We start from the raw sequence: 13,284 nt of genomic DNA, 5'->3' as shown, positions 1-13,284 counted from the left end.
AACACTTGTTATTTCTTGTGTTTTTGATTTTAGCCATTCTGACAGGCGTATAGTGATATCTCACTGTGGCTTTAATATGCATTTCCCTGATGATTAGTGATGTTGGGAATCTTTTCATATGTTTGTTGACCATCTTTATGTCCTCTTTTTAAAAGTTTTTATTATTTGAGAGAGAGACAGAGAGTGAGTACCAGCAGGGGGGAGGGGCAGAGGGAGAGGGACAAGCATTCTCCTCACTGAATGGGGAGCCCAATGTGGGGCTCGATCCCTGGACCCCAGGATCATGATCTGAGCCAAAGGAGATGCTTAACCAATTGAGCCATCCAGGTACCACTGGTTATTCTCTTTGGAAAAAGTACTATTCAGGTCCTCTGCCCTGAATAGTAATTGGGTTATTTGTTTTTTGCTGGCACTGAGTTGTGTAAGTTCTTTATATAGTCAGATATGAGCCCTGTATCAGATACATCATTTGCAAGTATCTTCTCCCTTTCGGTAAGTTTTGTTTATAGTTTCTTTATTATTTTGGTGTGGTCTCAATAGTTTCATTTTGCTTTTGTCTTCCTTATCAGAGGAGACTTAGCTAGAAAAATATTTCTATAGCTAATGTCACAGAAATTACTGCCTATATCTTCTTTTAGAAATTCTATGATTTTAGGTCTCACATCAAGGTCTTTTTTTTTTTTTTTAAAGATTTTTATTTATTCATGAAAGACACAGAGAAAGGCAGAGACATAGGCAGAGGGAGAAGTAGGCTCTCTTTGGGGAGCCCGATGTGGGACTCGATCCTAGGACCCCAGGATCACTACCTGAGCCAAAGGCAGATGCTCAACCAGTGAGCCACCCAGGTACCCCTCACATTAAGGCCTTTAATCCATTTTGAATTTATTTTGTGTTTGGTATAAGAAAGTGGCCCAATTTCTTTCTTTCTTTCTTTTTTTTTTTTTTTTTCCCTTTAGCTGTCCTGTTGTCCCATCACCATTTGTTGAAAAAAACAGTCTTTTCCCCATTATATATATGCCAAGTTTGTCATAGATTAATTGACCATAACAGTATGGATTTCCTTCTGGACTCTCTTCTGTTCCATTGATCAATGTATCTGTTTTTGTGCCAGTACCATACTGTTTTGATTACTGCAGCTTTGTAGTATATCTTGAAATCTGGGATTCTGAAGCCACCAGCTTTTGTTCTTTTTCAAGATGGCTTTGGCTATATGGGGTCTTTTGGGGTTCCATACAAATTTTAGAATTATTTGTCCTACTTCTGTGAAAACTACTATTGGTATTTTGGTAGGGATTGTGTTAAATCTGCAGGTTGCTCTGGGTAGTATAGACATTTAAAAAATAATTGGTTTGGGGACGCCTCGGTGGCTCAGTGGTTGAGCCTCTGCCTTTAGCTCAGGGTGTGATCCCGGAGTTCTGGAATCTGAATAAATAAATAAAATTAATAAATAAATAATAAATAAATAAAATCTTAAAAAATAATAAAAAATATTGTTTTTTCCTGTCCATGAGCATGAAGTATCTTTATGTTTGTGTCATTTTCAGTTTCTTTCATCAGTGTTTTATAGTTTTTGGAGTATAGATCTTTCATCTCCTTGGTTAAGTTTATTCCTAGGTATTTTATTGTTCTTTTGTGTGGTTATAAATGAGATTGTTTTCTTAATTTCTCTTTCTACTGCTTCATTTTTAGTTATAGAAATGCAATGCTGCATATTAATTTTATATCCTCTGACTATACTTGAATTCATTGACTTATTAGTACATTGATTCTTTAAAAATTTTATATTATCTGTTTAACCAGATGTATTCTTTAGATAAACCCTTTTTGCTATAATGTGTTAATCTTTTTTATTTATTGGATTTAATTTATTAAAATTTTATTAAGGTTTTTGCATCTGTGTTAATGAGAGATACTAGTTTGTGGTTTTCTTCTGACATCTTGGTCAGGCTTTGGTATCAAGCCTAATAGAATGAGTTGAGAAATATTCTCTCTTTAAAAGAGTTTGTATAGAATCCATATGTATTCCTTAAATGTTTGCTAGAATGCACAGGTAAAGCCATCTGGGGCTAGACTTTTCTTTGTGGGAAAGTGTCTGGTCACAAACTGTTTTTCTATAGCTAGTCAGTTTTTCTATTTTTCTCTGAAGAAGTGGCAGTTTGTGTCTTATAGTTTATCCATCTCATCTAATTTGTCAGATTTATTAAATTTGTTCATAGCATTCCCTCATCATTTTAATGTTCATAGCAATGTCATCTCTATCATTCCTAATGTTAGTAATTCTTATTCTTTTTTTTTCTCTTGTAATTAGTATGGACAATCACGGTGACCTTCTCAGAGTCAGCTTTGGGTTTCATTGATCCCCCCCTCCCCCCCCAAAAAAACCCTCCCTCCAGGTTTCTTATTTTTCTGTCATTTTTTTAAATCATTTTTTATTCAGTTTACTTTTGATTTTATCTGTTTTTTCTTATGGTAGAAGCTGTCCTTAATTTGAGAGCTTTTGTTTTCTTTCTTTCTTTCTTTCTTTTTTTTTTTTTTTTAATTTTATTTATTTGAAAGAGAGAGCATGAGCAGGGGGAAGGGCAGAGGGAGAAGCAGACTCCCTGCTGAGCAGGAAATTGGACTTAGGGCTTGATCCTAGGATCCTGAAATCATAACCTGAGCCAAAGTTGGATGCTTAAAGGACGGAGTCACCCAGGCAACCCTGGAGCTTTTTTTTTTTTAATATAAGCTTTTACTGCTGTAAATTCTCATCTGAGTACTGCTTTTGCTTCACCCCAGAAGTTTTTATTTTGTTTTTACTTTCAAATAATTCATAATAATTTCTTTTTTCTTTTTCTTTTCTTTTTTTTTTTTTTTTTAATTTTTATTTATTTATGATAGTCACACACACAGAGAGAGAGAGAGGCAGAGACACAGGCAGAGGGAGAAGCAGGCTCCATGCACCGGGAGCCCGATGTGGGATTCGATCCCGGGTCTCCAGGATCGCGCCCTGGGCCAAAGGCAGGCGCCAAACCGCTGCGCCACCCAGGGATCCCAGTTTCTTTTTTCTTATAGATTCTTCTTTGACTCATGGGTTATTTGGAAATGTGTTTTTAATATTTAAATATTTGCAGATTTTTCCAGTTACCTTTCTATTATTCATCTTTAATTCTTTTGTTCATATTTAATAACACTGGTTGCTTTGAAATCTTTGTACTTGATTTTTCTTTCCTCTTTGTATTACCTTTTCTCTGTTTCTGTTTTCCTCTCCTTCCAATTTCTTGACTTATGTATTTTTAAAAATAAACCTATTTTATTTATACTAATTGTTTACTGATTATTTCACCCCCCCTTTTTCCATGGTTACTATAAGTTTTATGATATACATCTTTAAATTATCATGAATTTAGATGCATAAAAAGCTAATGGAAACCCTTGACATCAGAAGAGTGGAATACTTAGCTAATATGTTCTAGAAACAAAAAGATACTAGAAAAAAATCCAAATGTGATTTATATTTGGTGTACCCACACAGTCTTCTTTGATGTTCCCTCAAATCACACATATTCTTGCCTCACTGCCTTTGTACCTACAGTTTTCTCTTCATGGGACTTTTTTTTGCAGATTTTATCATGTTTTATCATGTCTTCTTAATCTTCTGCTATACTGTTTACCTGATCAGAAAAGTCTCTGCATATCATACTGCTACCTAAAAGAGCTATTCCTCCTCCACGTGTCTCTGCTCCTATTTTGACATATTTTTTCTTCGTGATACTGATAACTCACTGGAGTTACTTATTTTTTTTGTTTGGATTCTCCTCTTTGTTCATCTTTGAATTCCTGACTCCTTCAACAATGCCGGGTAGATCAATAAATATTTGTTGAATAATAATAATTTGTGTCTGTTTTTGTATACTCCTTAGAAAAGAGACCTAATCTACTTGATTACTTAAAACTCACTGTTTGTTTTTCAATATGAAATTAAAACGTATTGCTCAAACTCTTTCTTATATTTTTGAATTTAACAAATGAAATATTACAAAGAACCTAGTACCTGCTGTATATTTCCTTTCAGACTTTCTGGTAGGCTTTCTTGCTCTTGATTTCTGAGTATCTAAGTAGACAAATGTCAATTTCACTCTCATTCATAAATATAACTGTTTATAAGATTACAGACTAAGAATTAATTTGAATTATTTTGTCCTAGTTCCAAAAATTGAGAGTTGATCTTGAATTGGTACTCTCTACTGTTCAGTCAAAGAATGAAAAGTTAAAGGAAGACTTGGAAAGGTATAATTATATTATAATTATCTTTAATCACTGCTGTTTATTGAAGTGGCATTAATGTTTTATTTGGCTATTGTTGGTGTTTTTCCATGTTTAAAGGGAGCAACAGTGGCTGGATGAACAACAACAGATATTGGAATCTCTTAATGTACTACACAATAAATTGAAACAGCAGGTTGTGACATTTTCTGAATCAAGGTATTTGTATTCTAGGTTTTTAAATAGGAAAAAGTTATTTTTTTATGTTGTATGAAATACATACATGAAAAGAAGGGAAATTTTATTAGAAATTATGAGTTTTACTGTATTTAACTTTTGCCAATTCTTAGTTATATTTTACTTTTGACTTGATATATAGTTTCCCTACAAGTTAAAGAATTCTACTTCATAAAGCTAGTTATTTGTTTTGAACAAATGAAGTTTAAACAAAATATTTGATCAACTTTATGAGTTAACATTTACATATACTTACATTTTGTGTATTTTATCAGTAAAATATTTCTTTTAATTTTTAAAATATCTATTAGAGTCTTTGATGAGCTGAACACTAAAATGCATGATATAAAAGAATATAAGGAGAAACTCTTGATTACCTTGGGTGAGTTTCTGGAAGATCATTTTCCTCTGCCTGATAGAAACAATGTTAAAAAGAAAAAGGTAAGTTTTAGAGAACATATTCATGTAGATATTTGTATATGAGATTGTAAGTTTTTTATACATTTTGAAGATACACAGAGATACATGTACAGAAATATTCCATCAGGGGATCCCTGGGTGGCTCAACGGTTTAGCACCCGCCTTTGGCCCAGGGCGTGATCCTGGAGACCTGGGATCGAGTCCGCGTCAGGCTCTCTGCATGGAGCCTGCTTCTCCCTCTGCCTGTGTCTCTGCCTCTCTTGCTCTCTCTCTTTCTTTCTCTCTCCTTGTCTATCATGAATAAATCTTTAAAAAAAAAAAAGAAATATTCCATCATCACATTTAATATTGATTGAAAAATTAGAAGCAACTCAATTCAATAAAACAGGACTAAATGCATTTTTAAAATATTTATCCATATAACAGGGGAAAAATATACCTTTTAAAATATATTGAACACTACCAAAAGAATTACTAAAATGCTTACAATATATTGTTAAATGGTTAAAACACAGTCACTTAAATTTTATGTCTGATTTATAACAAAAATGTAATAGTGCCTATGCCTAACGGCTAGGATTTTAGGTGAGATTTGTTTTTGTTTTTACAGTTTTCCAAATTTCCCATGTTGAGCATGTGTAACTTTTAAAATTAGAAGATAGCTGTTAGTTAATGTAAGTTCTTGACTATTTTACTAGTTAGGTATGATGTAATAAACCTTTTTCACAAAAGCAAATAAATATTTTATTTGGTGACAGAAGATTGAGAACAACTACTTTAATTCCTTTTTAAAAAACAGTATATAGTATAAATAAATAGAGCTTGTGAAAGCATTGTGTAATTATCTACGTATAAGTAGAGCTTATAGGTATTGAAACGGGCATCAGAATGATTTTTCTAAAAATATATACTTTAATCATTTTTCAACATAAAACTAGTGGCTCCCTATTGGATGAAGCCTATAAACGCAGAGAGTAATAGATTTATATTTGGACTTTGTCTATCTTCTGAACCTCCTGTCTAACCATGCTTTATTCATCTCTTGCATGAATCCATTCAACTATACCACTCTAGTTCCAGCAACTATGCAATCAATGACTTGTCATTTTTTGTGACTTAAAGGTTTTATTTTCTCTGCTTACAGAACACTTCATATCTGATAAGGATAGCAAATTTTTACTTAAGACTTAAACAACATCTTTTCTATGAAGTTTTTTTTTTTTTTTTTTTAAGATTTATTCATATGAGAGAGACAGTTCGAGTGTGGCAGAGGGAGGGGGAGAGGGAGAGAGAAATGTAAGCAATCTCTGTGCAGAGCGTGGAACCTGACTTAATCTCACAACTCGGAGATCACAACCTGAGCTGAAACTAAGAGTTGGATGCTTAACTGACTGTGCCACTCAGGCATCTCTGTGTGTGGGTGTTAAGTGAAGTTTACGTGCCATTTTATTAGCATTTGCAACAGGATTTTGTAGTAATGATTTATGTCTGTGTCTCTGTTCACGCACCATGCACTCTCAGCTCCTTAATGTGTTAATTTCATCTTTGTAAGTCTACTCTCTGGCATATATATTATATATAGCTGGATTAGGGTACCACTGCTATGGTCACACTTAACTTTAATTACCTCTTTTAGAGCTTCATCTCCAAATATAGTCACCATGGGGTGAGACTGAACATAGAAGTTTTGAGAGGCATGGTTCAGTCCATAACACGAGCTTTATCATTCAAAGATATGTAAAAAAAGAAAGAAAAAACTCAAGTCCCTCCACTGTATCAACACTAGTTGAACATAATTTGAGACCTCTTCCTAAACACATACATATATAGAAGCATAAATGGATTGATGGATGTGCAGATCAGTGGAGTATTTTTTTAAATAAAGATTTTATTTATTTATCTATTTATCTATTTATCTATCTATTTATCTATCTATCTATCTATCTATCTATCTATCTATCTATCTATCTATCTAGAGAGAAAGAGAGAGCGAAGCAGACTCCCCAGCAAGCAAGGAGCCCTATCCGCGGCTTGATCCCAGGACCCTAGGATCATGACCTGAGCTGAAGGTAGACACTTAACTGACTGAGCTACCTAGGCACCCTCAGATCAATGTAGTTTTGTATAGGCCAATATAAACTAAGTATTACATGTAATTCTACTTAAATTCATAGAGGAACAATGAGTGAGGTTAATTTATTTAACTCAGATAAATATTTCTTGGCTTCAAGTGATTTTAATTCTGGAGAGATCCCCGATATAGAGAAAGCTAATTATGAAAAACGTTATAAAACATAATACTTTTTAAAATTTCATCTTTAGGGACACCTGAGTGGCTCAGCAGTTGAGGTCTGCCTTTGGCTCAGGGTGTGATCCCGGAGTTTTGGGATCAAGTCCCAAATCAGGTTCCCCATGGGAAGCCTGCTTCTCCCTCTGCCTTTGTCTCTGCCTCTCTCTTTATGTCTCATGAATAAATAAAGAAAATCTTTTAAAAAATAAATAATTTTTCATCTTTAATTTTTAGACTACATTCATTGACTCCCTACTATGAAGGATAAGGAAATTAACATTCTTTCTCCTATACACTCATTACAATTTCTGTTATTTTAATTTTGGCCGGTTTATATATATAGCATTTTTATTCTGTTCTCATACCAATATTCATGTATGTGTTTAGTCTTTATATTGTATTGGATTCAATGCTTATCATCTTTTATCATTTATTTTGAGTTTTTAATTGTTTGATGGATTTTTTTTTTTTTGATAAGTTATTTATTCAAGCAGAATTCCTGGGCATTTTATTTTTAGGTTCTTGAATGATGAAAATGCTTTGTTTGCTTTTATAGTAAAAGGATATTTTTAGCACATAAAAAAACAAATCTCAAGATCTGGTAGGGATTACTCCATTCTTCTGAAATAGAATATGCTGTGGTGATCTGAGGTCAGCTTCTAGATATCTTGAGTACATGCTTGAAGAGTTCTTTATCCCTAGACTTCAGTAATTTCACAAAGATTCATAACAATGTTGATCATTCAATATCAGTTTGCTTTGAAGATTTAGATCACATTTCATTTCATGGAAATTTTATTTTATTGTGTCATATTGTTTTTCATATCCTTATCTTGAAACATTTTTTTTCTTGGTTCTCATATTTTTCCTCTGCTCTTCTTTGATTGTTTCAAATATTTATATTTTAATCTTGCTTTGTTGCTGCTTATTTCTGTATCAGTTCTTTAATTCTCTTTGCTTTCATCACTACTCAATGCTGCTTTTTTAAAATTTCTCTTTAATTTGAGAAGGTATTAGAGGGATGCCTGGGTGGCTCAGTGGTTGAGCATCTGCCTTCAGCTCAGGGTGTGATCCCAGGGTCCTGGGATTGAATGCTGCATCAGGCTCCCTGTGAGGAGCGTGCTTCTCCCTCTGCCTGTGTCGCTGCCTCTCTGTGTCTCTCATGAGTAAATAAATAAAATCTTTTTTCTTTTTAAAGAGAAGGTATTAGAGACCAGGAGTTTTTGATATCCAGCTTTACTATCTTTACTGAGGAATCACATTTATTTTTACTCTTTCTTTAACATATTTGTACTTACAGAAGACCTTAAATTTTTTTTGGTCAAGAGGTTTTAATTTATTTGAGAGAGAGAGAGAGAGAATGAGTGGGGCGAGGGGGAGAGGGAGAAACAGACTCCCCACTGAGCAGGGAGCCCGACATGGGGCCCTATCCCTGTAATCCCGGATCATGACGTGAGCCAAAGGCAGACACTTAACCTACTGAGCCACCCAGGTGCCACTACATAAGACTTTATAGTGACTTCCCTGGTAATCTTTGATGGTTATCAGAAAGGTACTAGCTTTCACTACAGTAGGTGACTTTGTAATTAATTAAATACCTGAGCTCAAAAACTGCTGATTAAGATTAGTAGGAGATTTCTAGCAGATCCCCTTTAGATTCTTGTCCCTTTGAATGGTGGTTTTTTTGTTTGGTTTGCTTTGGTGCAAAAAGTGTTTTTATTAAAGCATAGGGACAGGACCTATGGGCACGAAGAGATGGTCTATGGAATATTTTTAATAGGAGTTTAAATGGTAGCAGGCATAGTCATGAAAACTTGCAAATGATAAGAAACTAAGAGAGCTAGATAGTAAATATATTGGATGACAGAATTAGGACTATATTTTTCAGTTGGGTAGAACTAGCCCAAATAAAGTAAGGATAATGTTTAGTGGAGTTACATAGAATACCTTTCTTGAGTTTAAAATATTAAAGAATGAAGGAGACCTATCTTAGCTAGATGCAAGAAGGTGGTTTAGGCATTTTAGATGATAGTATGCTCCGAGGGAGGTCAGCAGGGCAAAATAGATGTCCAAAAGCTGATGAATAAACTTGAATAAAATTCCAGCATCTATAAGTATGGAAGTGTGAATCTTCCTTTTCATCTTTGTTATTTAAGTCACACATGTATCATGTGGAGACTGGATTGAAAAAGAAAAAAGATAAATTAAAGCACATTTAGACAGCAACCATGATATTGAGGGGCTGCAAGGCTATGGCTTGTGAAAAATAAGGAACTAATTAATATGGTGATGAGTGTGGTGAAGACTTGGGGCTCCTAATATCTCTCTTCAAATATTTGAGGAATTCTTGGATCGAATTGGAATAGGATTTATTCTCTGACATTCCAAGGGAAAAAGAAGCAGTGAGTTGAGTTAACATTAGGAACTGTCAAGAACTTTAGAAAGCTGAACAAGGCTCCTTGGGAAGTAAATTTCCTATCCTAAAGCTATATAAATACAGTTGGGAATGCCATTTGTTTGAAATATTTTAATTAGAGAGTTCAAACAATAGACTTTCAGTTACATAAGTGTATATATAATATGTATAATTTACCCATTATGAATTTTTAGATAATCTGAATTATATCTTCTTGTAATTGCAAAAGATATTACTTAGGGGTTGTTTGAACTTTGTTTTTATGAACCTGTTTAGTACAAGCAGATTGTTTACTTTTCGAATGCTTTTAAAATCACCTAATTATAAATATTTTGTTTTGGTATACCTTGTACCATTGCAGTAAGAAATGCTAACTTTTGAAAATTTTGTTATAAATATAGTCTAATCTGCCATTGGCAGAATTGAAAGATTAATTCTTTTTTATTCACATTTTTGTCAAAGAAAAACATTAAAGAATCAACTGCACAGCTGATAACACTGCATGAAATATTAGAGGTAAGTGTTTTGTGTAGTTTTGTCTTCACAATTTCTTTTAATTAGTGATTTCTAAACAATTATACACAGGCTCAAAATAAAATAACTGCATTAGTTCTTAAATATACCAACTTTTATTAAATATATTTATATTAGTTTATCTTTAGTATAAGACTAGTGTCTGTTTTCTATACCTTACTAGAAAGAGTATTGTCATTTGTTAAAAGAACATAAATTTGGAGACTAGCACTTAATCATATTCCCAAGATTATTATTTTAAAAAAATGTTTATGGTGTTATTTAATATTTACACAGTTGAAACCCTGTACTTTTACATGGATGGAATCTTTAGTTGGCATCTCTTTTCTATCTGAACTACATATGTGAGTTTAAGGATTCCACAAAGTTGCAGAAACTTGTACCCAGTTTTAAAGAGGTTTCCATTTATTAATATCTGTAGTTTTTTTAAATGAAGAAAATCAGTTATTTAAATTAATACATAGAAATTATGATTAAGCAGTTATTCAAAGAGAAAAGAGATAGACATTCTTTGGCTAACAAATTTTTAATGTCTTATTATAGATTTTTTTTAATACTACTAAGTATGGTATATTTTGAATGATATTTTTCCTAGATTCTTATAAATAGATTATTTGATGTTCCACATGATCCATATATCAAAATTAGAGATTCATTTTGGCCACCTTATATTGAGCTGCTCCTTCGTAATGGAATTGCCTTGAGACATCCAGAAGATCCAACACAAATAAGATTAGAAGCCTTCCATCAGTAAAAGGATGGTCTTTTTTTTTTTTTTTTTTCACATGGTACTTAATGAATCTTGTCATTTGAGAATAATGGAAACACTGAGGATTTACTTGGATAAAGAACATTATTTGCAAATCAAAGTACATAGTCCCTCTTCCTTTTATCCATAAAATGACACATGTCGTCTACTATTCGTTTATAAATGGCCCTTTCAATTCAGTCAGTGCTCTCTGGTGTTTTCAACTGGATGGAAAAGAATGCAAGTAAAAAATATTCTAGACTTAATCATTGTAAAATTTGATTTACCTTTTGCAGTATTCTTTGGAAAGTTCTTAATTTATGATATTGCTAATATAATCTTTTTCCTTTTGAAATTTGTGAGTTTATTTTATGCATTTTGAGTTGTGTTTGGTGCTTATATCTTTAAATTTAGGAATTATATTGGAAAGGCCATTTAATTTGCAGGTGGTTTTTAAATTGGCAGTTTCTGGCATAGAAGGAATCATAATTTGTATGTAGTAAATCTGTTCCATGTATATGCCTTATTTCTAGATTTTTTAAAAAGTTGAAACAGAAAACTAATGGATAAAGGTAGCATGAAAACTATATTTTAGTATGTATTATATAAGTGATATATATTGAACTGTTCTTGGTTCTGTTAATTATTGCTAACAAAATTCTGTTCATAACATTTTGTTAATTCTCTAAATAAAATCCTCTTATCTAAAAATCTCTAGCTTTTTTGGTGATGTGGTGTGATATTTTAATAAATAGATTTTTTCATAGGCAGAAAAATGAGGTATTATAATATAAGACTCATTCAAGGTTACATACAAGCCAAACTAAAGAATACCAATTCCTTTTAGTATCGTTAGTTTTCTTTTCTTTTCTTTTTTCTTTTCTTTTCTTTTCTTTTCTTTTCTTTTCTTTTCTTTTCTTTTCTTTTTTCTTGTCTTTTTTTTGAGATTTTATTTATTCATGAGAGACACAGAGAGAGAGAGGCAGAGACAGAGGCAGAGGGAGAAGCAGGCTCCCCACAAGGAGCCTGATGAGGGACTTAATCCCTGACCCCAGGATCATGCCCTGAGCCAAAGGCAGATGCTCAACTGCTGAGCCACCCAGGCATCCCTGTATCATTAGTTTTCTAAGAGGATTTAGTGTGTACTTTTATATTTGAAAATGCTTTCTAATGTTTATCCGTATTTCTTGCATACCTTAAATACTTCAACTTTCTTAAAGTAAACGAATACTATTCCAAGTATATCCTGTCCCTTTTAGATAAAATACAAACACTATTACATTTCAGAGAATGTAAGTTCTTTTATGGAAAGATGACATATAAAGTACCTTGCTTAGAATACTCCAGTTGGGAGTCACAGCAATGAGCATGTTTTAAGTTCTTGAAGTTACTGGAGATGGGAGAAATGGTTCATTCAGTATAACCCTGAGAGCTATTTTTACAAAGTAGGTAATGCTGTTGTCCATGAATTTCTTTGTATTGCAAATTACAGAAATACATTCAGCAGTAGACATCTTGCTTTACTGGACAAATCTTCATTTCACATTTTACTGGTTAGGATCTTTTGATATCTTGTATAAGGTGTTAAAGAAAACTTTGATGATTATTACATCCTACTTCTTCCAGGCTTCTTACATAGCAAGATTATTTGCCTACTTTTTTTTTTTTTTTAAGATTTTATTTATTTATTCATGGCAAACACAGAGGCAGAGAGAGAAGCAGGCTCCATGTAGGGACCCCGATTTGGGACTTGATCCCAGGTCTCCAGGATCACCTCCTGGGCCAAAGGCAGGTATGCGCAACCACTGAGCCACCCAGGCATCCCAATTTGCCCACTTTTGATCTCAGTTATGAACCAAGTAATGTATACTAGAATTAGTCTTGATTTTTACTCCATCTAAGCTTCCAGCTTTTGTAAGCTTTCTGTGGTTTTAAGAATGTTGGAGCAAATGTTTCAAGTTCTGAGGAACTTTATGTATTTTCACTTTTCACTGCTTTAAGATAGTCACTGAAATCTGTTAAGATTTAGGATTGTTTTTATTTTACTGACTTTTTTTTTAAGATTTTATTTATTCATGAGAGTCACAGAGAGAGAGGCAGAGACATAGGCAGAGGGAGGAGCAGGCTCCATGCAGGGAGCCTGGTGTGAGACTGCATCCCAGGTCCCTGGGATAATGCTCTGAGCCAAAGGCAGACCCTTAACCACTGAGCCACCCGGGCATCCCTCACTATGATTTTTTAAATTGAGGTATAACCGACATAGAACATTTTATTATTTCAGGTGTATAACATATTGGTTTGATGTTTATATATATTGTGAAATGATCACCACACATCTTTCACCATAGTTAAAAATTTTTATTACTGGTCGCGGCTGGCACGGAGGGAGCTCGC

The 13,284-nt window shown here is 33.4% G+C and overlaps 1 protein-coding gene across 7 annotated transcripts in view; it reads left to right on the top strand.

The window, feature by feature from the left end:
- CENPK (centromere protein K) overlaps window positions 1–13,284 on the top strand; it is a 68,546-nt gene that overhangs the window by 30,544 nt on the left and 24,718 nt on the right. For 4 of the 7 annotated variants that reach the window (XM_072750062.1, XM_072750061.1, XM_072750063.1 and 1 more), the window contains 5 exons: window positions 4,187–4,269; window positions 4,366–4,464; window positions 4,794–4,923; window positions 10,071–10,124; window positions 10,738–11,601. In XM_072750062.1, the coding sequence (XP_072606163.1) occupies window positions 4,187–4,269; window positions 4,366–4,464; window positions 4,794–4,923; window positions 10,071–10,124; window positions 10,738–10,896 (525 nt within the window). In that variant the 3' untranslated portion in view covers window positions 10,897–11,601. Of the gene's footprint in view, window positions 1–4,186; window positions 4,270–4,365; window positions 4,465–4,793; window positions 4,924–6,878; window positions 6,972–10,070; window positions 10,125–10,737; window positions 11,602–13,284 lie in introns of those variants that run through there. The other 3 variants (XR_012000034.1, XM_072750064.1, XM_072750065.1) reach the window with 3 other exon arrangements.

The sequence above is a fragment of the Vulpes vulpes genome, chromosome 2 (assembly GCF_048418805.1).
Source record: "Vulpes vulpes isolate BD-2025 chromosome 2, VulVul3, whole genome shotgun sequence".
Taxonomy (NCBI): Eukaryota; Metazoa; Chordata; class Mammalia; order Carnivora; family Canidae; genus Vulpes; species Vulpes vulpes.
Note: the sequence above shows the minus strand (reverse complement) of the source record. Positions and strands in the feature narration are given on the sequence as shown.